This window comes from Lissotriton vulgaris, chromosome 7 (genome assembly GCF_964263255.1).
Source record: "Lissotriton vulgaris chromosome 7, aLisVul1.2, whole genome shotgun sequence".
Lineage (NCBI taxonomy): Eukaryota > Metazoa > Chordata > Amphibia > Caudata > Salamandridae > Lissotriton > Lissotriton vulgaris.
The window spans coordinates 1161683892-1161709648 of record NC_141695.1 but is presented as its reverse complement, the minus strand read 5'-3'; the positions used below and the strand labels follow the sequence as shown (position 1 = coordinate 1161709648).

Genomic DNA, 25757 nt, shown 5'->3' with positions numbered 1-25757 from the left:
GTTGCCCAGAGGTGCGGAAGGGAACGCCTTGTGAGGTAGAGGTTTGGACCACCAAGCTCTCGGGGGTAGGGTGGTTGGTGAGGAATTTTGTGTCACCCGATGCAGGGCGATGGTGGCGGGCAATTGTCCTATTCACAGGAGCACCTGTGCTGGGCTTGGACCAGATTCCCAGAAAGACATTGTGAGAAAGTGCCATCTTTCTTGCATGGTATGCCTCCACTTTTTGCTGAATTGCTGATGTGCTTTGACTGAGTGTGCCCTGGGCTCCTGCCAATCAGGTGACCAGGACTTGAGTTCCTTCCCTAAAACTGTGTTGAACTAAAACCCAATTGGCATCTTTGGCCACCTGTCAGCCCCTAGTAAATGGTACCCTAGGTACCCAGGGCATGGTGACCAGAGAAGACCCTGAGGACTGAAGCACTTATTGTGCCACCCTCATGGGCCCAGTGCCCTGACACCCACACACTGCCTTTGCAGGCTGAGAGTCTAGGTACAGAGCTAAACCAGGAGTCGACATGGCACACAACCCTGTGTGCCATGCCCACAGAACCCAATGCCCTGGCATACTTCAGTCGACCCTCCAGCTGGGTTCCCAATGCTGGAGGTGTGGGCACAGGTGCATGAGCCCTGTGCCCCTACAGTACCCAGGGCCATTCCTCGGCACTGTAAGTGCAGTGATGCCATTAAGAGTATATGGTGCTGGGAGGTTGTAATTACGAACTCCACAGCACCATAATGGCTACACTGAAGACTGACAAGTTTGGTACCAAACTTCTCAGCACATTAAACCCGCACTGATGCCAGTTTGGGATTTAATGTAAAATGCACCCGATGGCATCTTGGAGATGCCCTCTGAAAACCTAACCTACAATTCACGTCTGGGATGAGTGCCAAACAGCAGACCCCTGGGTGGAGAGCCCCCCGCTCTCCTGGGCCTGCAACAATGCACTTCCTGGGCGAGGTGCTTGGTCTCCTCCCCCAGGATGGGCAGGGGGAAGCTTCAAAGGCATGCCTCCTCTCTGAGCTTTTCCAGACCATTTGCTGTACCCAGCAAATAGCCCCCACCAGTTCTCACTCCCACTCTGTTGGGAAGACTGGCGGGAAAAACCGTGTCAGGTAGGGGGGTGTTCCAGCCTGTGCCAATCCCACCCCTCATGTGGGGGAGGCGAGGTGAAGCACGACCCGGGGCTCTGGCCATCTTGAAGATGGAAGCCCTGCCCAATCCCAGCTAGGCTCCTGCCCCTCTCCCACAGGAGAGGAGCAGGCTAGGGGGTGTACCCACCCCAGAACAGGGACCTATTGTTCCCTGCCCTTGCCCTACCTGTAACACCCCTAAATTCAGTATCTAAGGGCTCCCTGAACCTTCCTTCCTCAGATCCCGATACCAAAAGAAGAAAGAAGATCAAGAAGAAGACCCGCCGTGCAGCTGCTAACAGGACGACAATAACTGACTTGGCCCCAGCCCTACCGGCCTGTCGATCCTAGAACCTGCTCCTGTCTAAATCCCGGCGACTCCTGCGGACATCAACCTTGGGACACCCAGAGGACCTGCCTGCCTTGACCCTCTTGAAGACTGGGACTCCCATCAGCAGAGGCTCTGCTGCTGCAACAACCCTCCCTGGTGCCAACCAGGAATCTCCTGACCAGCCCACTCTGCATCGGCCGAGCCCGGCTCGTGTTTGAGTGATCCAAGACATCGAGGACGTCCCCCCGGCGACTGGGACCCGAAGTCCAGTGCCCAAGACCCTCCTCGACGAACCAGATGACGCTTGCAGACTCAGAACCATGGGCCCCTCCAACTGCGACCACCTGAGGGTAAGCTTTTCCGACACCCAAAGACACCCCTGCACCCGGCGCCCTACAGCCCCCTGTGCCTCATTTTGGGGTACCTACCTGTGCTCCAAGATCCCAACTTACCTCTCGACGTGCTGGTTGCCCCTGGAGAGTCTCTGCCCCCGAGCCTGCAGCCTTTGTTCCCTTTTGAACTTTTCCATTGGATAACATTGAGCGCCCGGTGGCTCAAAAGCACCCTGCACCAAGCCGCCAGAGTACTACTGCCGTGCCACCCTTATCCCACCGCTGCCACCAATATGAGAAAGTGACTCTGCCCAGTATATATAGAGCCACTTTCTCACATCTACAAAGTAATCAACTGTGTTTACATAGAAAAACCCATTGAGCCCAATTCTAAATTGTATGTAGAATTGTGTTGCCTACTGCAACCCCTGTACCTATGGTGTTCACAAAGTTCATTGCCTTTCTGCAAAGTACTTATCTGAGACCTCTCATATTGAGAACAGTATATTTTGATACTTGTTGGTTCTAAAAATGAAACAACTATATCTTTGATATAAAAACAATTGGCCTGGAATTCAGTCTTTGAGTGTGTGAAACCTTTTTCTAACTGAGTGTGTACAACAAATACTGCACACTGTCCTCTGGCACTGCTTTACTGCTTGACCAAGCTACCACTTTAGAGAGTACGGTCACACCTGGCTTTAACCTCTGTTATACCTCTGGGGTTTGTGGACTCTATACACACTGTACCTTATTCTGGTCCAGTATATATATAGAGCCACTTTCTCACAGTAAGACTAAGCACAAGAAGTCGAAGAAGTGTCATCGCTCGACTACTTTCCCACGCCAGTCGCGCGACGGGGCTTAGGGTGAGACTCTACTGCGGCTCCGGCAGAGCCTACGGTGTCGCCGTCTGCCTACCCGTCCTTCCCGGCTCCGATCCAGCTGCAAGATTTTTTGTCAGCCATGGCCCGCCTCTTTGGGCTGTCTGGCCCCACCGGTGCGCCTTCGGGCCCTGCGTGCCTGACTGGGGGTCCTCGGCCTTCACTGTCGGCGGGTACGGCATCACTGTCTGCTCCGGCACCGCAGGACCCCCAAGTATCCAGTTCTGGATCCCGATTGCCAACCCTTGACCTAGTTACAAATGCACATACATCGTTCCCCCCCCCGGCACTTCCTCCGACGTCCCCCATGGCAGCGGACGACCACGCCCCCGGTTTCAGCCCCAACAAGGACACTGAGCAGAAACGGCGTTGTGCGACGCCGATTCAACGCTGATGGGGCCTTTTTACCCCTATGTCCAGCCTCCTTATTTTCGGCCTGTACATCAGCCTTCGGAAGGAAGGGAGGACTGGGAGGGGTCTGAGGACCCTCTCACAGCTCATTGTGAGTATGACCCAGACTGGGCAGAGGAACTGGGGGATGCCAGTGGTCTCGACACCTCTCCTTGGCATGCTCAATCCTCCTACCGTGACTACGGAGAAGGGTGCTAGTTATGCAGTGGTGTTGCGTAGGGTGGCGGAGGCCCTCAACCTCTAACTCCCTACCGTGGCCGTCAGGACCTGACAGAAGTGCTTCAGCCAGCAGCTACTTTTGCGGAGCCACTGCTACCTCTTAATGAGGCACTTTCTGATGTTCTTTTGGGCACCTGGTCCAGGTCCAACACAGGGGCTCCTGTGGATAGGAACGTAGCCCAATGCCACGGCCCGGGCGACCCCATTTTCCTCTCCCAACACCCCACCCCTGAGAGCTTGGTTGTCCAAGCCTCAACGTCCCAGAGCTCATTCCCTACCGCACCCCCAGACAGGAAATCCAAGAGGCTGGAACAATTTGGGAAGAAGATGTTTTCTTCCGCCAGTTCAGGGCTGCAGTCTGTGAACACCCCATGCCTCTTGAACTGTTACTCCCACAAGTGCTGTCTCTGTGTCCGGAGGAGGCGCGGACAGTGCTCTCGAAGGCTATTGCTGAGGGGAGAGATGCAGCTAAGTTCACATTACGAAGTGGCCTTGACACCACTGACTTGCTGGGCAGAGCGATTTCCATGACGGTGGTGCTCCGCCTCCACGCCTGGCTAAGGACTACTGGCTTCTCGGGGGATGTCCAGAACGCGCTCCTGGAAGTTTCTGAGATCGTTAAGGAGGTGCTGGATACCGGAGGCAGGGTGATGTTAGTCATGTTAGACCTGTCGGCGGCGTTTGACACCGTCCCCCATGAGGATCTCCTCGCTAGACTTCACGACATCGGCCTAGGGGGGACGGTGCTCAACTGGTTTCGTTCCTTTCTTGCCAACCGCCGGCAGACGGTCTGGGTCCCACCTGGGTCCGCCGAGATGCCGCCATTGGGAGTCGGAGTGCCTCAGGGCTCTGTACTGAGCCCCACTCTATTTAACATCCTTATGACCCCTGTGGCGACACTGGCGGAGTCCTATGGGGCCCGGATCGTCTCTTATGCTGACGACACCCAGCTTCTGTTCATCTGCCGTAAGAGCGAAGAGTTCGATGGAGAAAGGATCCGCGAGTGCCTTGGGGCTGTTTTTAATTGGTTTCATCATAACAGCCTCAAGTGCAACTCGGACAAATCCGAAATACTATTCTTCGGATGCCCATCGGAACCAGATTGGCATGGATGGTGGCCTGCTGACATGTTCCCTCCCACTCAGTCTTCTAAGTGGGCTAAGAACCTGGGAGTTAAAATTGACAACGAGCTTTCGCTCAAATCCCAGGTTTCGACTCTTACGGGAACATGCTTTGGGATCCTCAGAATGCTACGCAAGTTCTTTCCCCTTCTCTCGGAGGAACATCGGAGGATCACTGTTCAGGCACTTATAGGATCCAGATTGGACTATGCAAATGTCCTATATCTGGGTCTGCCAGAATATCTCCTCCAGCGTCTGCAGGTTACCCAGAATGCTGCCGCTCGTGCAATTTTTGGCCTGCACCGCCGCACCAGTGCCTCTAACCTCCTTGCATCCCTCCACTGGCTTCCGGTGCGGAAGAGGATACTGTTCAAGGCCATGATCCTTGCCCATAAGGCCTTGCATGGCAATGGTGCTAAATATCTTCAGAAGAGGTTGGATTTCTACCGACCTACACGATCCCTCAGGTCAGAAACAGCTGGCTCTGGCTCGGGTACCACGTATCAAAAGGGCTCGGCTAGGCGGCCGGTCCTTTAGATTCCTTGCTCCTCAGCTATGGAATTCCTTACCGGTTTCTCTGCGGAATACCGCGAACCTGCTTGTCTTCAGGAAAGACTTAAAAACTTGGCTGTTTTCAGGATAGTCCATCCCCTCTTTCAGGCCCCTGTTCTTTTTCTGTTATGTTTTCCAGCTCTTTCTTTTGGTCTGGAGCACAAAGCGCCGGGACACTCCTTTGGAGTAGCCGTTGCGCTATAAAAGTCCCATTTTAACATAACAGAACATAACATAACCCTGATGGACATGCTCTTTGATGGCATTCGCCTTTTTGGCAACAAGGCAGATAGTGCATTAGTGTTTTGAGGACTCACGGGCTACGGCCAAGGCTTTGAGCCTTTTGGCCACTCGCCCTCCTCCGCCTTCTGCTTTTTTCTCCGTTCGTGGCAATTGAAGGGGCCCCCATGCACGTTCGCTTCAGAGCCCCAGGCTGCAGCAGTTTAAGTGCGGCCATGGATGTGGGACCCGCAGAGGAGGGTTAGGGGGCCAGCGGGCGGGTCAGTCCACTTCCACCCCTGCCGCTACTGCCCCAAAACCTTTCTCGTCCGGTCTTTCAGGTCCATCAAACGCCAGTGGGCAGCAGGATTCGCCACCACCTCCCCCACTGGCGCACCATCACTTCGGACATGTAGGTTTTACAAATAGTCTGAAGGGGCTATTCCCTCCCTTTCGGGACTACCCCTCCAGCCATGCCACCCCAGTAGCACTGCATGTCAAGGGATCACTTGGCACTTCTTCAACAGGAAGTCGCGGCCCTCTTGGCCAAGGGCGCCATCAAGTGCGTTCCTGCACCAGAAGTAGAACGTGGTTGTTATTCCCACTACTTTCTGGTGCCCAAGAAGGACAAGGGCCTGCGTCCTATCTTGGACCTCAGGGATGTCAATCGCTTCCTCCGGAAGGAGCAGTTCAAGATGCTGACTCTGGCTCAGGTCTTGTATGCTCTCGACCCTGGAGACTGGATGGTAGCGTTGGACTTGCAGGATGCATATTTCCACATTCCCGTCCTGCCGACCCACCAGCGTTCAAGGTAGGCCACGAGCATTTTCAGTTTACCATGCTCCCCTTTGGCCTTACCAGCACCCCTCACGTGTTCACCAAAGTGATGGCGGTGGTCACGGCTCATCTGAGCAGATCAGGGGTTCCAGTCTTCCCCCCATCTCACCAACTTGCTATTGAAGGCGGGCTCACCCAAGCTAGTAGTCTCCCACCTCCAGGCTGCGGCCGACCTCCTGCATTTGCTGGGGTTCTCCATCAATGTGCCGAAGTCGTGCTTGATTCCCTCTCAGCAGCTACCCTTCATCAGAGCGGTTCTAGATACAACGCAGTTTTGGGCCTATCCTCCCGAACGGCGAGTCCAGGATATTCAGGCTATGATTCTTATCTTTCGGCCTCTATCCTGGGTTTCGGTCAGGATGAACCTGAGGCTGCTGGGCCTCATGGTATCCTGCATCCTGCTGGTCACTCATGCCAGATGGCATATGCGGGCCCTGCAGTGAGACCTGAAGTTCCAGTGGGTGGGTGTAGCATATGGGGGAACCTATCTGTACACGTCCAGATCTCGGAGGGCACTGCAGTGGTGGCTCATGAACCGACATTGGGTCCAGGGCAGATCCCTCTCCCTTCCCCCAACCGGAGCACATGGTAGTGACGGACGCATTCCTCCTGGGATGGGGTGGCCACATAGGAGAGGCGGAAATCAGAGGCCTCTGGTCTCCGGCGGAGCTTTGGGCAATCCGACTTGCACTGAAGGCATTCCTTCCCTCTGTCAAAGGGAAAGTGGTGCAGGTGTTCAGAGACCACATCACCGCAATGTGGTACTGCAACAAACAGGGTGGGGTCGTGGACCCTATGTCAGGATGCTCTTCGCATCTGGACATGGCTGGAACAGCAGGGCATTTCCCTGGTGGTTCAACACCTGGCAGGTTCACTGAATGTCAGGGCAGACAAACTCAGCCTCAGGTGCATGATGGAATATAGATATCGTCTTCACTCTGAGGTGTTGCAAGGTCTCTTTTGTGAGAAAGTGGCTCTATATGTACTGGACCAAAGTAAGGTGCAGTGTGTATAGAGCCAACAATCCCCAGAGGTATAACAGAGGTTAAAGTCAGGTCTGACCTTACTCTCTAAAGTGGTAGCTTGGTCGAGCAGTAAGGCAGTACCAGAGGACAGTGTGAAGCATTTGTTGCACTCACTCTGTCAGTAAAAGGTTTCACACACTCAAGAACTGAACTCTAGGCCAATTGTTTTTAATATCCAAAGATATCGTTGTTTTCTTTTTAGAACCAACAGGTATCAAAATATACTTTTTTCTATGAGTACTCTCATGTAACTACTTTGCAAAGAGGCAATAAACGTTGTAAACACAATAGGTACAATGGTTGCAGTAGGCAACACAATTCTAAACACAATTTAACATTGAGCTCAATGGGTTTTTCTACATAAATGCAGTTGATTACTTTATAGATTACTTTTGTAACTTCATAACTGGACCCTAGATTCAGTCCTGGGGTCTAAGCTGAAAACAGTTTAGTAAAAACGTTTGTTATTAGAATGATTTCTAAAGAATTTAAAGGTAGTTTTAAAAGTTGACACTTAAAAACTTTTTAGTGCAAAACCAGCAATGTTATCCAATGGAAGGAAATTCAAAGCACAGGTAAAGCAGTTTCTCGTTACTTTTGTAATCCAGTACTGGACTCCTAGGTTCAGCACTGTGGTCTCTATCTAAGACAGGTAAGTAATTACGTTTTAGTAGTTGATACGATTTTTAAGGAATATTTGTAACTTTCAAAAGTAGACAGAAGAAATTTCACTGAAAAACAGTCAATGGTTTCCTATGGCAGAAATTTAGATTACTAGCACACGGTTGTGATTACTTTTGCGGTTCAGTACTGGGCTACAAGGTACAGTACTGACTTCTCTCCTGATCCCAGGTGCGTAATTTAAATTCGTTATTCGGCTGATTTTAAATGAATATTTTAAAGTTTCAAAACTTCACACAGAAGAAATTTCGAGTCAAACCAGTCAATGTTATCCTATGGCAGGAAAGTGATTCATCGGTTTACAGGTGAGTACTCGACTGGTGAAGTTAAGGTTTTGGGCATAGATTCAGGGATCCCACCAGGGTCAGGTAAGTACAGTTGGTACAACCTCAGCGGCACAGGGGCGGCCGGGTGCAGAGGTATTTAGGCCCAATGTTAGCCAATTAGGGGCAGGGGGCCTTCGGTTGGTGGCTGCTGGCTAGCAGGCCTCGCGGCTGTGGGAGCTGGGCTCCTGGTCACTTGCTCAGGGCAAAGGGGGAAGTAGGATAGGGTACAGGTTGCACTGCCAGGGGCACTCGGGCGGCTGGGTACAGGGTGCTTTTGAGCCGTCGGGCGCTCAATGTTATTCAATGAGGACCTTGAAAAGGAAACAAAGGCTGCAGGCTCGGGGACGGAGGATCTTCTGGAGCGACCAACACTTCGAGGGGTAAGTTGGGATCTTGGAGGATTGGTAAGCACCCAGGAGTTGGGCACAGGGGGCCGTGGGGTGCCGGGTACAGGGGTATCTTTTGAGGTCGGGAAATCGTACCCCCTGCTGGTCGCGCTCGGAGGGGTTCCTTGTCCTGAGGCTGCAGGCATCGTCTGGGTCATCGAGGAGTGTCCTTGGGGACTGGATTCCAGGTCCGAATCGCCTGGGGTACGTCCTCAGGGTCTTGATTCACTCCGGCACAGGCCAGGCTTGGTGGGTGCAGAATGTGCAGGGTTCGCGGTTCCGGGCTGATGCAAGGGCTTATTACTTGCTTTGAGCAGTACCACTGCTCATGGGAGACCCAGGTAGTCAGAGTCCCAAGGCAGTCAGGTACTCCTGGGTTTTTGAGGTTGCTGACCACTGGAGGTGCCGGGGTTTTTACAGGAGCAGGTTCGACGGTCGACAGGCCGGTAGGGCTGGGGCCAAATCAGTTGGTGTCTTCCTCTTTTTAGCATCTGCATGGCAGGTCTTCGTTTCCCTTGATCTTCTTTCTTGTTTCGTAATCTGGATTTGTGGAAAAAGGTTCAGGATGCTCCTAAATACGAGCTGTAGGGGTGTTACAGGTAGGGCAAGGAGAGGGACCAATGGGTCCCTGTCCTGGGGTGGGTACACCGCCTAGCCTGCTCCTCTCCTGTGGGAGGGGGGCAGGAGCCTAGCTGTGATAAGGCAGGGCTCCCGATCTTCAAAGATGACCGTAGCCGGGGGGCGTGCATCACCTCGCCTCTCCCACCTGAGGAGTTGAGTTGGCACAGGCTGGCACACCCCCCTTTCTGACGTAGGTTTTCCCGCCAGTCTTCCCGCCAGAGTGGGGGTCAGAACTGGTGGGGGCCAGTTCCTGAGTACAGCAAGCGGTCTGGAGAAGCTCACATAGACGGAATGCCTTTGAAGCTTCCCCTGCCCATCCTGGGGGAGGAGGCTTGGCACCTCGTCCCAGGATGTGCATTGTTGCAGGCCCAGGAGAGCGGGAGCTCTCCACCCTGGGGTACAGCAACATGTCTGCTGTGTGGCAGCCTCTCAGACAAGACGTGGATTGTAGGTTAGGTTTCAGAGGGCATCTCTAAGATGCCCTCTGTAGTGCATTTTACAATTTAATCCCACACTGGCATCAGTGTGGGTTTAGTGTGCTGAGAAGTTTGATATCAAACTTGTCAGTGTTCAGTGTAGCCATTATGGTGCTGTGGAGTTCGTAATGACAACCTCCCAGCACCATATACTCTTAATGGCATCATTGCACTTACAGTGCCCAGGAATGGACCTGGGAACTGTAGGGGCACAGGGCTCAGGCACCTGTCCCCACACCACTGGCATAGGGCACCCAGCTAGAGGGGTAGCTGATGTATGCCAGGGCAGTGGGTTTGTGGGCAGGGCACACAGGGATGTGTGCCATGTCGACTCTCTGCTTAGTTCTGCACCTAGACATTCAGCCTGCACAGGCAGTGTGTGGGTGTCAAGGTACAGGTTCCCTAAGGGTGGCACAATAAGTGCTGCAGCCCTTAGGGGTCTTCTCTGGTCACAATGCCCTGGGTACCTAGGGTACGATTTACTAGGGTCTGACATGTGGCCAGAGATGCTAATTGGGTTTAGGCTTTACTATAGTTTTTAGGGAAGGAACACAGGCCCTGGGTCCCTGATTGGCAGGGACCCAGGGCACACCAAGAAAAATGCATCAGGTATCCGGCAAAAAGTGGGGGGATACTGCAACAGAAACTCACTTCTTTCGACAGTGGGGAGAGCCTTGGTTACATCTATTCGCCACCGAAGAGAACATGCAATGTCCGCTATTCTGCATGTTGGAATTTCCAAGGCGGCACTTGCTAGCCGACACTGGAGTTGCGATCTGTTGTACACCTTTCCGTCTATACCACTTCTGCCCAGAGTGCTGAAGATCAGGTGCGACTGGGCCCCAGACATTCTTGTGGATCCGGACTGTGTTCGAAGAGTTTGGTATCCCGAGCAAGTAAGTATGCACTCGATCCCCCGATTCGACTGCTTCTTCGGGAGGATCTTCTGTCGCGGCAGCAGGGGACGGTCCTCCACCCAAACCTGTCCAGCCTCCACCTCTTTGCGTGGAGATTGAGCGGCTGCAGTTGATTCCCTTTGACTTACCTCCTGCAGTCTGTGATGTCATTCTAGCAGCAAGGCGTCCGTCCACTAAGTTGGTATACGCCTGCAGGTGGAACAAATTTGTGTCTTGGTGCACAGCAAAGGCTGTGGATCCCCTTTCTGCCACTCTTTCAGAAGTTCTTCTGTTCCTTCTTTCTTTGGCCCAGCAGGGCTCTGCACTGGGCACTATCAAGGGCTATCTGTCTGCTATATCAACCTTTCTCAGTCTCCCTGATCAGCCCTCTTTTCAAGTCCCCTGTTGTAAATATATTTCTCAAAGGCATTACTCATCTTTTCCCTCCTATTTCTTTCGTAATGCCATAGTGGGGCTTGAATATCGTTCTTACATATTTAATGTGCGCTCCCTTTGAGCCTCTTCACCAACTGGCCTCTTCGTAAGCTGACTTTGAAGACTGCCTTCCTGGTTGTCATTACCTCAGCTAGGAGAGTGAGTGAGCTCGAGGCTCTTTCTTGTAAACCTCCTTTTCTATCTGTCCATCTGGACAAGGTTGTACTCAGAAAACGTCCATTCTTACTGCCAAAGTTTGCCACTGCCTTTCACATCGGCAGACCATCGATTTGCCCACCTTCTTTCCGCATCCTTCCAGAGTGGTAGAGGGGGCCCCCACTGTCTGGACCTAAAACGTGCACTCATTTTACTTGAACCTCACACAACAGTTCCAGCTCTTTGTTGGCTACGTTGGCGCCAAAAAAGGTTGGGCCGTGCACAAGCGGACTATCTCCCGATGGGTCGTCTTGCGTATTAAAGCCTGTTATTCTCTAGCTAAAAAGGAGGCTCCATTGGGGCTGCGTGCCCATTCCACCAGGGAGACTGCAGCCAGTACAGCATTGAGACGTGGTGTCCCCCTGCAAGACATCTGTCAGGTAGCTACGTGGGCCTCGCTGCACACTTTTACTAAGCACTACTTGGACAGCCAAGTCTAGAGAGACTGCTTCTTTGGCATTTCGGTTCTCCAAGATTTCCTGGTGTGATCTTGGTTCGCAAACCCGCCCACTGGGGTTGGTATTGTCGGGGTATCTATTCTAAGGTAAGGAATCTATCACTGTGTTTTTTTCAGATGAACAAGTTATTTACCTTCGGTAGCGATATCTGTAAGAAACATTAGTAGTGATAGATTCCTTACTGCCCCTCCCATCCTGCCCATTCTGCAAACTGATTTCTAGGGTTCAGACCATCCCTTTCAGGGTCCTAGTTTCAAGGCACCAGTAGTCAGTATCTTGCATGGCTCTGCGTTTCTGGCGTGGAAAGTAGTGTACAGTACTGACGTCAGCGCGAGAGGGCGGCATCTAAGTAGCTGCTGCGACATCTCAGCGACCACGACGCCAACAATGGACGCGGAGCCGCACGACGCCACGTTCCGATGCGCAGGGGTACTGCTGATAAACTCCGGATTCAGTCTGACGCCTGGGGGTAGTTCTAAAGTAAGGACTCTATCACTACTAATGTTTCTTACAGATATATCCTCACTGAAGGTAAGTAACTAGTTCGATGGGTAGGTTCCTTAGATAGTCCGAAGGGGCTACTCCCTCCCCTTCGAGACTACCCCTCCCTTCCTGCTCCAGACTTAAAAACTGGCTGACGGAGGACCACCTGAAACTTGCTTCAGGAGGAAGTCAGGACTCTCTTGGCCATGGGAGCCATAGATAGTTCTGATGCCAGAAGTAGGCTTTGGTTGCTGTTCCTGCTACTTTTTAGTCCTGAATAAGGACATGTGCCTTCTTCCTATTGGAGATCTGGGAGCCCTCAACTACCTCAAAAAGGAAAAGTTCAAAATGCTGACTCTGGCTCAGGTCTGTTTGCCCCAGACCCCGGAGACTGGATGATATCATTGGACTTGCACAATACCTATTTTCACATTCTCATCCTGTCTGTCCATCGGCACTACCTGTGATTCATGGTAGATCACGAGCATTTTCAGTTCACAGAGCTCCACTTTGGCCTTACCTGTGCCCCCCAGGTGTTAACCATCTGCTCAGATCTCGGTGCTAGTCTTCGCCTATCTTGACGACTGTATGTTGAAGGCGAAATTGCCCCAGACTGTCCTCTCCCACCTTCAGACTAGGGTGAATCTCTGGCTTTCGCTGGGGTACACTATCACATGCCGAAGTCACACAAGACTCCCTCGCAGACGTACCCTTTCATCTGAGCTGTTCTGTACACAGTGCAGTTTCGTGCCTACCTGCCAAAGCACCAAATGCAGGATATTCAGGCTATTATAACGATGTTTGAGCCTCTATCCTGGATTTCGATAAGACTGACTGAGGCTTCTGGCTTCATGGCCTCGTGCATTCTGCTAGCAACACATGCCGGATAGCATATCTGCTGTGGGACCTGAAGTTCCAGTGGGTGCAGCATATGGGAAATTACTGACCTGGTCTAGATCTCTGAGAGAACTGCACAGGATCGGCAGTGGTGACTAACCAACTGCAATTGGGTCAGAGGCAGACCCCTCTCCCTTCCCCAAGCAGATCACACAGTAGTGACAGATGCTCAGTCCTGGGAAGGAGCGGCTATCTGGGAGAGATGAAGATCAGAGGACTCTGTGGAATCTGGACTCCACATCAACTTGCTGGAGCTCCAAATGATTCACTTGGCATCGAAAGCTTTTCTACCTTCCATCAAGGGAAAGCTGGTTCAGGTGTTCATGGACAACACCTCTGCCATGTAGTACTGCAACAAACAAGGCGGGTGGGGTTGTGGACCCTTTGTTAAGAGGTCCTGCGACTCTGGACAAGGATTGAACAGCAGGGCATATCCCTGGTGGTTCCACACCTGGCAGGTTCCCTGAATGCCTGGGCCGACTAACTCAGGCGGCGATGCTTAGTCGATCACGAATGGCGTCTCCATCCGGAGGAGATGCAAAGTCTTTTTCAGAAGTGGGGAGAGCCTTGGTTAGATCGGTTCGCCTTTGCCGTCATTGCACAATGTCTGATAGATACATCTGCCGTGTGGATTCCTCACCTTGTGAATATCCCCCTTGTGTCAGCAACATTCGGTTTCCATGGCAGCACTCGCTCTGCAATGCTTTTTGAGTAGAGCTCAGGTCTCCTGCACGCCTTTGCACCAATACCACTCCTGTCCAGATTGCTAAAGAAGATCAGGATGATCGAGTCCAAGTCATTCCTGTGGCTCGGACTGGTGGTTGAGAGTCTGGTATCCAACTGCCCCTTCTGGAGGATCTTCTGTTGCAGCAGCAGAGGCGGGTCCTCTACCTGAACCTGTCAACTCTACACCTTCTTGGGTGGAGATAGAGCAGCAGTAGCAGTTGAAAGCCTTCGACCTTCCTCCTGAAGTCTGTGATGTGATTCTGGCAGCCAGGCGTACCTCAACCAAGACTGTGTACGCTTGTTAGTGGCAGAAATAGGTAAAATATTGTACAGAAAGCCTATTGACCCTCTTTCTGCTTCCCTGTCTCAAGTCCTCCTCTTTATTTTGACCCTTACCCAGCAGGGCTCTGCTGTTTGTACTCTTAAAGGGTACCGTTCAGCCTTGTCTGCCTTCTTGAGGCTGCCAGACCAACCCTCTTATTTTAACTCCCCTATTGTAAACCGATTTCTGAAGGGGCTTGTACATATGTTCCCACCTGCCCCATTCATCAGGCCTCAGTGGGTCCCTAATTTCGTTTTCACCTTCCTAATGTGCGCTCTGTTCGAACCTCTGCCCAACTGCCCCCTCCAGCTGCTTTCCATCAAGACAGCCTTTTTAGTGGCAATAACTTCTACCTGGATGGCGAGGGAATTGCTGGCTCTGTCATCCGAGCCTCCTGACCGGACTGTCTTCCCTGAGAAGTTGGTGCGTTGCACTAGGGCATCTTTCTTACCAAAAGTGGTAACACCATTTCACTTGGGGCAATCTGTCACTTTGCCCACTTTCTATGCTCCTCCACACTCCTCTAAGGAGGAGGAGCGACTCCACCGTCTGGACCCAAAAAGAACATTGCCATTCTACCTTGACCGCACTACAGAGTTCTGGGTGAACAACCAACTCTTCTTGGGGTACCTTAGATCAAAGTAAGGTTGTGTGGTGCCGAAGAGGATCATCTCTGCATCAAAATTGGCTAGGCTGTGGCCAGGAAATAGTCTCCTGAGGGCTTAAGAGCTCATTTCACCATAGCTAAGGCTGCGACCACAGCGTTGCAACATGGTGTTCCAGTTCTTGACATTTGTCAGGTATCTACTTGGGCAGCAGTGCTCACTTTCACTAAGCACTACTGCCCGGACAGTCAAGTCTGCATGAACGACCTTTTCGGTTGTTATGTTCTGCACAATTTGCTGGTCTAAACTTGTACATAGTCCCTCCTCCAGGGATAGCATTGCTTGGGTATGTATTCTAAGGTAAGAAATCAGCGGCTAGATTTCTCTATCAGATGGACAAGTTACTTAACTTCGGTAACGCTTTGTCTATGATCTAGCCACAGATTCCTTACCAACTCAACCATCCTCCACCCACGCTGTGGACTGGTTTCTATGGTCTGGGCTGATCCCTTCGAGGGCACTAGGTATAAACACACCAGTGTCCGTGCACTTCATGGCTCTGCGCTCCTTGCATGGAAAGTCATGAAAGGTAATGAACGTCATGCGCTGAGATGGCACCTATATAGGTGAGGTGGATGTCACTTTCAGCTCAGACTACGCTGACATCGTACATAGCCGACCGATGCCACCTACTAGCAGGCCAAGAGTATTGCTTGAGCAAAAGCATTTTGGATCCAGCTTGACGCCTGAAATATTCTAAGGTGAGGAGTCTGCGGCTAGATCATGTCTCTACCAGACCAGGTGTAACTGAAGGTAGGTAACTTTCCAAACGGTGGAGTCACTATGTCCCATGATTGGAAAACACTTCTTAGAAGGAAAAAAACAAGTTGTACACGTCTGAGCCCAACATCAGATGTCAGGAGTCTGCATAGCATGTGAATCTACACCACTACATGCCACAAACAGATACTCTGGTTTCTCTTCAAACCGAATATATCTTTCGCCTTTTACATGCCAAAAACAGATGCTTACAGGGTAAGTAACATTTTCCTTATATATTGAATTCAAGTAAGTGTTATATTATTTTATTTGCAGGTCATCGAAACCAAGTGCAGTGAAGGAAAAGGACCCACTTCCTTCTCCAGCACCAGTACCTCTGAAAGATCCCAAAGTGGAGAATGCATCAAGGAAGAGAACAGTCAGTCAGTCATCGTCACTAAAATCAAGTAGCAGTAGTAGTAAAGACAACAGCAACAATAAAAGCAGCTCTTCTTCGAAGCAGAAAAAGGTTGAAGGAAAACCGTCTAGCAGTTCAAAGGAGACTAAGGTATGGTTTGTAAAATGTCTGTTGATTATGGTGATATTAGTCAATTTCAAAAGACAATTGTTTTGTAAAAGTAGTAGGCACTTTTTAAATGTTGTTCACATTGTCAGGTGGTTGTTGTGAAAACTCTGTCTGCCTAATATTTGTTGGAGAGTGTATTCCTCCATGCCCTTTATTTAGAGAATATATTTTTTTGTTCTTTTTTTCGTAGCAGAGCAAGCCCGCCAGCTTTGTTAATAAACCTGCGATGTTGCCTTCAGGGTCCATATTGGTTTCAGACACAAGGGGTTCACTTTTACCCTGTCACTGCCAGGGTACTTGCTCAATTCTGATCCATAGCTTAATAAAATATGTAGTGTTAGGTGGTTCAAACACTTATTTGACACCGAAAAGATAGGTAGTAAGTGCATTCCATGTATATTTATGGTATTTCTCTAGATTGAACCTAACCAAAAGGCAGCTGAGCTTTGTACAGGGTCAAAGACCAGCAAAAATAGGTAAGTGACAGCAGAGTTAGCTGATTTGTGGACTGGTAATTCATGTATTGTTCCTTACTGAGGTTCATCATCAACTCCTTTGTAAATTAAATTGGAACTGCTTTGGGTCGTTCCTAATGGATACAGGGATTTTGTTTCAGATCCTGAGTACATAGAAGGTATGGATCTGCTGCCTTGTTTTTTGTTCTTAACACTTATTCGTGGGCCCTGGCTGTGGCTGTGCAGAGAACCACCAGAGATGGTGAACTTGTTTGCCAGATAAATACGATTGCCTGTTGTGATGCCTTTGTAAATGATTAAGCCAATGTTGAAGATGGTGTGGACTGCAAGGGGAGCCAATAGCATTTCATTAGTATGGAGGTGATGTGATCATATTTCTTCAGGCCATGGATAAGACGTGCTTTGTCACGGCAGATGCCATTAAGCGGTGTATGTGTGGAGTCTGGGAGGCCATGGAGCAAAATGTTAACACTATCCAGGTGCAGGCGTATGAGCGCTTGAACAGTAGTTCTGAAGTCGCTTTCTAGAAGAAACAGTTTCACTTTTGTTTGTAGAGAAAGCTGATAACAAGCAGCGTTCGTTTTTTCAGCAATGTGTTCCTTAAGGATAAGGTTGGCATCCAGGGAGAATCCAATCGACTTGCCACTCCGCTTCACATTCAGTGAAAGTCTCAATTCAAAACTGGCAAGATTAATGTAATTGAGCCAGGTTTGTATTATGTCTTGTTTGTTGTTCTTGGCGAATAACTGGAATTCTTTCTTGGTTAGGTTAAACTTCAGGTAAGCGGTGAACATACAAGACTGGATGACGTGCGGGTAGTGTTTGAGGTGTTGGATTTTTGAAGCAGAGGAAACATTTAAGTGAAGTTGATTATCCACTTATTCGTGAATCTCTATGCTCTTTTCTGAAAAGGATCATTTCCTTATGGATATACTGAAACCAAGAGAAAGCAGTTCAGTTCCTACCCTTCCTGAAAACCTTACTTAAGAGTTGAATGCCGAATTCCGAAGACCAGGGTACGCCTAGAGTAGAAAAGAAATATGTGAGCTCCAGAAGAAGCGTTTTACATCAGAGCATATTCAACCAGATTCTCTGGTTGTCCACACTGCACAGAAAATGCTTAACCACATGCGCGCTAGAGGTATTCTGGAGCATGCTGAGATTTAAAAAAACCCATGTTACATGACGAGCTGGGCTCGTCATCAGCGTGCGAGGAGGCTACACCATGACGAGCCCAGCTCGTCATGAGCCTGGAAGGGGTTAAGCACGGAGACACTTCGCTGCAAAAGAATAGCTACTTCTGGGTAAGGGTAGTTGTTAACTCAGGCATGCAATGGCACATCGCAAACTCAGCCTACTGTCCGAGTATGACATATTATTGCAAAAGAAATTGAACATCTTCTCATGCATATTTTGGAAGCCTACAGAAAGTGTGAAAGAGTATAAGTGCAGAAAGGGAAGATAATTTCCAGTGCTAGTGTCATACGTGCAATAAATGTATCAAGCACTGCTTTTGTGAGCGAGAGAGAATAACGTCCATTTTATTTTGATGTAATTTATGTTTGAGTATCATCATTCAAATTGGAGGTACAACCGCACATCCTTCATGTACCTTTCAATTGGTAATATATGTTTTGCAAAAAATGGATTCCATGCTTGAAAAAAGTCACAGGTGATGGGCCAAGGTGATGGGGGATCTGCAAACTCAGCCCGCGGGCAGGAGTTTCACAGGCAACAGACACCTCCAAATGGCCTGCATACTAATTGCATGTAAACCTTTCACTTCAAGAATGACAGTCCCCAAGCTGTAGGAGGATTTTGGAGCAACAGTCAGGACAAAGCTAGAGGCACCCAATGTAGGGTAGGAAACAAAGCTAAGGTTAAGGTTAATTTGTTAGTTTAAAGAAAAAGCCCTGACATCCACTGAAAAAACTATGGTTAAAGTGGCTTTTAAAATTAGGTTTTGGAAGGAAACTCAAGCTATTGTTATAAAATCCAAAAACCACTGGAATACACCAGTTATAGTTAAGTGAACTAATTAGAACTTGCAACCTCAACATACACTGCTACTGTGCTCCTATGTTACATCACTTATGACATGTTAAATAACATTGATGACCTCACTCATGACCTCTGTCATAGCATCTAACCAGATCCTGCATCAAATCCTCATGAGGACTCTGGGCCTCTATATTTATTTCTGATGGATGCATCTAATTCCAGATTCCTCACCTTTAGACTATGACCAGGCTGGATCGGGAAGATTTTAACAGCATTGATCCCATGCACTGAGAGGACGCACCAACAGGCTCTGCCGCAAAAGGGACCATGTAGCCACATATAAGGGTGACCTGTCATATCAGTTCTTTAATTTTTGTGCATTTGTATGTGAATCTGGAGGTCACACAACCTTTTCCTTGTCACTTGATGAGTTTTTCTTACAAAATTATTTTTTCAGAGTGCTAGGGAACTATATCCCCACTTAAAACCACAGGGTTTAAGCTTTGTAAGGAGAGTCTCAAGCAAATGCCTTTGACGGCTCCACATGTGTGCCTCTGGCTTTTGGCACATAACTCCTAGTCAGTTATGAACTCAAAGGTGATTTGGTAACAGAAAGTTGAATATTGCCAAACACCAGAAGTAGTCTTGGAGGTCCTGTTCAAAGTAGAGGGCATTGACCCGTTTCGGCTTCATCTGAACCCCTTACTTCCATTTAATGAAGCCCTCCTGGCACACACCGTTCTGGACACCTAGTCGAAGCTCTGTACCTGTCCACCACTGAGCAGCCATGTTGCTAGACACCACAGACTGCTGCCAGGTGACCCTCGATTTCTCGATGTAGTACAGTCCGTATACTAGAATGTTTAGTGGTTAAGGCTTAAATCTGTGGGATGAATCCTTATTCTTTCCCTGTAGCGACTCCTGAAAACAAATTGTGGCACTCAGGAAGTAGATATTTTCCTTGGTCAGTCTAGGCCTCCGGTCAGGTATTTGCCTGCTGCTTTCTGGAGAGATATACCCATGCTTTATGGACTTGGTGCCAGCAGTTCCTGGGGAATTTAGTGCCAATTTGGCTCAAACCATCCATGATGGTCAGAATGCCACAAAGTACATCATCCACTCTGGAGTAAATACGAAGGACTGCCTGGTCAGAACAGTTCAGAAAAGGAGGTGGTGATGGACAGAGTATCTGAATTAAACAGAACACCCATACCCAGTCAACAGATCAGGGCTTGATCCATCACCGTTTTTTAGCTCAATGCACCATCCCAGCTCAGAACCTGGCTATATGCAAATTAGTCTGTCTCTGGCCCAGTGCATCATGGGAACAGGGCAGACCAAACTACCAAGCCAATTTTTATACTGGGAAGGAAACAAGCTTCCGGGGACCAGGTTTCTGGCTTTACAGCCGTCTTCGGCCCGGCTTGCTTGAATCCTGATGGTGCAATGAGCAAGGGACTCACATCTGAGTATACCCTTCCACGCTTATGGTGGACAAAACGATTCAGAAAAGGGGGTGGTGATGGACAGAGTATCTGAATTAAACAGAACACTCATACCCAGTCAACAGATCAGGGCTTGATCCATCACCGTTTTTTAGCTCACTGCACCATCCCAGCTCAGAACCTGGCTATTTGCAAATTAGTCTGTCTCTGGCTGTCTTGACAGGCTTTTTGGCTCTATTTCGGAGTGATAAAGACTTTAAACTTGCTCACATCCATTATATGTATTCTCAGCTTGTGTTGGCTCTTTTAAGCCCTTTCTTCCAGACCTAGAAGAGGATAGCTGCTTTATATGATGATAGATCCCTTACTCTAATCCATCTATTGCCTATTGGCTTTGCCTTTCATTATTTTGCCTATAGTAGAGGGTGGATCCTGTGGTCCTGACTTTATATTACACATTGGTATGGTTTATGTAGGTACTCTGACAGAGCTAAGGGTTATTTCATCCTTCTCAGGCCTATAAGGCCCAGAACTAGAGAGACTCCATTTTGCTTTCTATCCCTGCAGAGATGAGATGCTTTAAGGGGAAAGGTAATATTTTGGTTTTGAGCTGTTGTTCGCCCTAAGCGAACCGGAGAGAACCGGCCAGAGCTGAATCTAATCAAGAAGTGTCCCGGGGCTCAGGTCTCTAGACGAAACAAGCAGCTGATCACTGTGGGAGCGTCTAGAGCGAGGAGCCCGGTGCATGGACCTGGTGGGAGGAGGCTGCTGGCTGGAGCTTTCCACTAGAGGAGAGGAATCCATATCAGCGAAGTGCAGAAGAGGAGGAGTGGTCAGTTTGGTTCTTGAAGAGTGGAGAGTAGGATGTCTGCTGGAGCTGCAGAATACAGTGCAGTTCTATTGGTTTTCTGGAATGGAGAAAGAAGGCAGATGATTGCTGAGGCTGGAGAGAGACTATCAGAATGCATTAAAGCAGATGGAGGAGTTGAGGCTGTCAGCTGAAGTAATTGAGCCAGAGGCGTGTAGCTGTGGTGACAGAGGGAGAGACAGAGAGAGCCCTGATCCCACCAGAGACAGAGAGAAATCTTCCTTCTAATAGGTGAGGTAGTCTAAACTAGTCCACTTTACACTTACACCTTAATCTTGTCTTTATTCCCTAGGCTATTGTATGTCTAATCCTTTTCTTTCAGCGGTGTGTTAAAGTCTGTTAGTTATAGAGACCCCGCAGATCTGTGTATGAATCCTTTTCTATTGTTATTGTAATAAAGATACCCCAGTTCTTAGTGAACCAGTGTGCATGTGTTATTCTTATGATAAAGCTAGCCTTTCTTCTAACCAGATGCTTTAGCAACTGATGGATCAAAAGGAAATAGGAGCGTTTAAATCAGGGAATAACTCTGGCATACAGTGTGTGTCCATTATTCTTAAAGCACAGGTAACCTTTTCTTCTAGTCAGATGTTACAGCCAGAACAGATGCTGCCCCTGATCCGGTAAGTAGCCTGAATAATTAGGGAGAGAGAGGAGCCCTTGAGCTAGGGAATTATTGACACTAAGTGATTCGGCCATCCCATAATATTATTGTAGTAGCGAACCCCTAGTGAATAGTGAGAGAGACTTCCCAACATAGAGAGAGAGCTGAAGGTATTCATAGGAAAGTGGTCGTCATTGGTAAGTGGCGTTAGTGAGAGCACTGATTGTGGTCAGTGTGTAGATCTGCCGGATTGCAGATCGGATTGTAAGTGAGTGAGCACCGGGGGGATACGGTGTTTAGGTCCGCCGGATTGTGGACCGGATAAACAGAGAGCACTGGGGCTGCAGCCCAGTGTGAATGGCACGCCAGATTGTGTGTCGAGTGAGCACTGATGGTAATCAGTGTGTAATGGTAAATAATCAGAACTGCCCCAGGGTAGATTAGTCTGGACCCATGTGGTCGCGAGACTATGAGGTATGAGTGTGGTGTAGGGCATGGATGTCCTTAGTAATCAGGGAGTATTCCTAGTAATCCCTATAGATTTAGTGGTGTTTCTGATGATATGAGCTTGTATATAGCAAGTTCCCCATCCTCAGGTAGGTACCCAGGTGCCTGGATAGATGGGTCCTGAGGAGGGAGGTGGTTACGTTCCGGCTGGGTTGGAGGGGCTCTCAGGAGCTGATCCCATCTGGTCTAGAACCCGGTCGTTACACTGGCCCAGTGCATCATGGAAACAGGGCAGACCAAACTACTAAGCCAATTCTTATACTGGGAAGGAAACAAGCTTCCGGGGACCGGTTTCTGGCATTACAGCCGTCTTCGGCCCGGCTTGCTTGAATCCTGATGGTGCAATGAGCAAGGGACTCACATCTGAGTATACACTTCCACGCTTATGGTGGACAAAACGATTCAGAAAAGGAGGTGGTGATGGACAGAGTATCTGAATTTAACAGAACACTCATACCCAGTCAACAGATCAGGGCTTGATCCATCACCGTTTTTTAGCTCACTGCACCATCCCAGCTCAGAACCTGGCTATATGCAAATTAGTCTGTCTCTGGCCCAGTGCATCATGGGAACAGGGCAGACCAAACTACCAAGCCAATTCTTATACTGGGAAGGAAACAAGCTTCCGGGGACCGGTTTCTGGCATAACAGCCGTCTTCTGCCCGGCTTGCTTGAATCCTGATGGTGCAATGAGCAAGGGACTCACATCTGAGTATACCCTTCCACGCTTATGGTGGACAAAACGATTCAGAAAAGGGGGTGGTGATGGACAGAGTATCTGAATTAAACAGAACACTCATACCCAGTCAACAGATCAGGGCTTGATCCATCACCGTTTTTTAGCTCACTGCACCATCCCAGCTCAGAACCTGGCTATACAGTTGGCACTAGCGTTTTGCTTTGGCAGCACAGTTGGATGAGGTCACCAGGCTTCTCTGTGTGATGTGCAGGTCTATTTGATTGACAGGGCATTTTTTGTCTCTTGCCTTTTGCTTAGAATGTTGATTCAGCATTAAAGCCTTGTAAAGAAAGCCAGGCCATGGTTAGTTCTGTGGACCTTTCTACTTCTGCCTGACAGTATCCTCAACAGTTTCACCACTTTCAAAAACTACTCCTGGGGGCTGACATCCCCTCATACCAAGACATGCTACCCCTGCAACAGACACTCCAGTCCTTTTGGTTTCGGTGTCAGGGATCAAGCAGACCAAGTCCAGGCCACCAGGGGCAACAAACGTTCTAGTCCCCCACCCCACGTAAACAGCCTCCAATTTACTTTAGTTTGCCATTAGTGCACACGACCACCCTGTGGGGTGCACAATCCGATATTGCCTCCAAGAGTGGCAGAATAATAACATCTGACAGATGGTTCCTCCAAATCATCTATTAAGGCTATGCCCTTCCATTGTTTTTCGACCACCCTGCATCTTCCACCCACATCATATTAACTTTCATAGGAGCACCTGTCCATCTTGCTTTAAGGGGGTGCTGGCTCCTTTGGCTATAGGAGCCGTAGTGAGGGCCCTGGTGTAGAAATGAGGGACTGGCTGTTCCTCTCTCTATTTCCTTGTGCAGAAAGAATGAGACTTTCGTCCTATTTTAGACCCACGCCGTCTGAAAGCCTTGCAGAAGGACAAATGCAAGATGCTCATGCTGGCGCAGATTCGGTCAGCACTTGATCCAGGTGACTGGGTGGTGGCTTTGGCGGTGTAGGGCACCTACTTTCATGTACCTGTCCTGCAGTTCCAAAGATGCTACTTGCGGTTAAAGGTGAGCCAGGAGCATTAGTGCAAACAGAGCTCTCCTTTGGCACCTATCACCAGCTTTTCAAATGTTTTGGAACTTGCCTGCTGGTATTTTTGCACACACTGGAATACTGCGTTCCAGTGCCCAGGGTATGTTTATGACCCCTAAAAATATTGAAATTGGTTTAAAACCTGCTTGGCACTTAAAATGTTTCTGTAAGCCCAGGAATATGGTGCAGAAATGCACCCATATTATTGAAAGTTGAATGCCACTTGTCTGCAGCACCTGTTCCATCCCTTACAGTGCCCCTAAAATGGCTTCAGGTCTTTCCTGTGTATCCTGACTGCAGCAGCTTGAGCCCTACTACACAAACTTGTTGATCACACTTTTGACAAGAAGAAAACATGATTTTAAACATTAAATAAGTGTCCCCTAAGCTAATCTTGGTATCCGGAAGATAGGGTGCATATTATTGAAGAGTGAACTGTGTGACTTTACAAATGGCATGTTCCCCTAGTGACTTGGCCCTAAACAACATTGTCACTGTCAAGGCTGTAACAGGCCCATAGGAAAAGTCTAAGTATAGATTATACACTTCAATCTTCAGAGACTTATTTTCATATTTAATGAAAAGAGAATCTAATGCTAAAGTTGGATTTTTATAAAATGTATATTGGAAATTAAAATTTTAGCGAATGACCTTTACCCTGCTTGAAACTTCTGGTGGCTAATTTGCTTCATCACTCCAGCAACTGCCCACTCATTCCGTGACCTAAATTAGGTGTGAAAACTAAATGTAGGGTGACACCTGGGAGAGCCCCAGGTTTTGTTCCCCTAGTCAGGCTGGCAATTCACTTAAGCGATAAAGTATATGTTTGTTTATGAATTTAAACTTACAAAACCGTAATCTTTGCAGTGAGTTAGATCCTCAAGCCATAACTAGCTGCCTGGCTATGCAAAAATCTGAACATGATAACTGCGTACTGGGGCATTGAAGATTTGGGCTCCATCCTATTGGCTTCACTCATGGTTGGCGCTCAGTTCAAAAAACTAGAAAAGTTTTGAGACCCAAAGACTAGATGATGGAATAATTTGTAACATGTGAGCATACATTCGTTTTGATCTAGAAACTAGCCTATGTTAGTTACTAGTTTCTTAGTGTACATGGATAATTTATGAACATGTGTACATTTGGGAGTAAAATCTGAAACTCAGCTGTGACAGTAGCTGACAAGGGAAGGGGGAAATGCCTATAGTGGCCAGTTCTTAACCGGGTATCAGTGGGCCCGATTTTCTGTTTAGGATAGTGATTTAAAAACACATACATGGAACACTTTATTTGACAGAAGGATTTTCTAGTAAACCATCAAATACTTCACTCCCTCTAAAAATGCCTACAGGTGATAAATGCCGAAACAACTGAGTGTCACCCATGCAGTCAAAAACACAACCCTAGCAAAAGATCTATCAGAATGCATGATGCACTAAAAACAAAGAAGCTGTTGGCTGACCTTCTTTAGAATTCATTCCATTATTATTATAGCTAGTGGATGGCAAAGTAGACGAAAACAGTGGCAGACCAGAAAATCAGGGCAAATAAAGACAAACCCCTGGAGGCTGGTAATGCTGTTTTATTGGTGTGTGCCCACACTGGTTGAGATTAATTGTTTCAAGGTCGCTCCTTGTAGTTCAAAAGAACCTTGCCTGTAGCCGAAAGTGATACGTTTTTATAGCAAGTCTCTTGTGTTCCTCTGTTTTCCTGGTAATTATATTCAACTTGTTTGGTTGTATGTGTATTGTGGTTCTTCCACTTTGTTATGAGTGGTTTGCTGCAAATTTTCAATAATACGAATTATCCCATCATGTGGTTAGGAACTGCTTAAAGAGAATACAAATATTTGACATAATGTAATATTTATTTTCAAGTTAAAGGTTATGTTTCCACAGCATTCATGAAATAGCTTTGTAAGAGGAATATTTGTCATCGTTTTAGGAAAAAGCTTCAAGCAACTCAGCAAGTTATCCTCCCATAGCTATCCCACCACCAGACAGTTCAAAATCACGGCGAGCCAGGATGACCTTTGAAGACCGGTAAAATAACCTGCAAATTAGGCTTTTTTGTGATCTTACCAAATAGGGGTGAATTCAGATTTCAATGAATGTTAAATACATTAG

The 25757-nt window shown here is 48.5% G+C and overlaps 1 protein-coding gene across 1 annotated transcript in view; it reads left to right on the top strand.

Annotated features, from left to right (window-relative positions):
• The window catches only part of AFF4 (ALF transcription elongation factor 4), a 798699-nt gene that overhangs the window by 509221 nt on the left and 263721 nt on the right, over positions 1-25757 (top strand). The window contains exons 15-16 of the mRNA XM_086931629.1: positions 15689-15920; positions 25576-25673. Of these exons, the coding sequence (XP_086787755.1) occupies positions 15689-15920; positions 25576-25673 (330 nt within the window). The remainder of the gene's footprint in view (positions 1-15688; positions 15921-25575; positions 25674-25757) is intronic.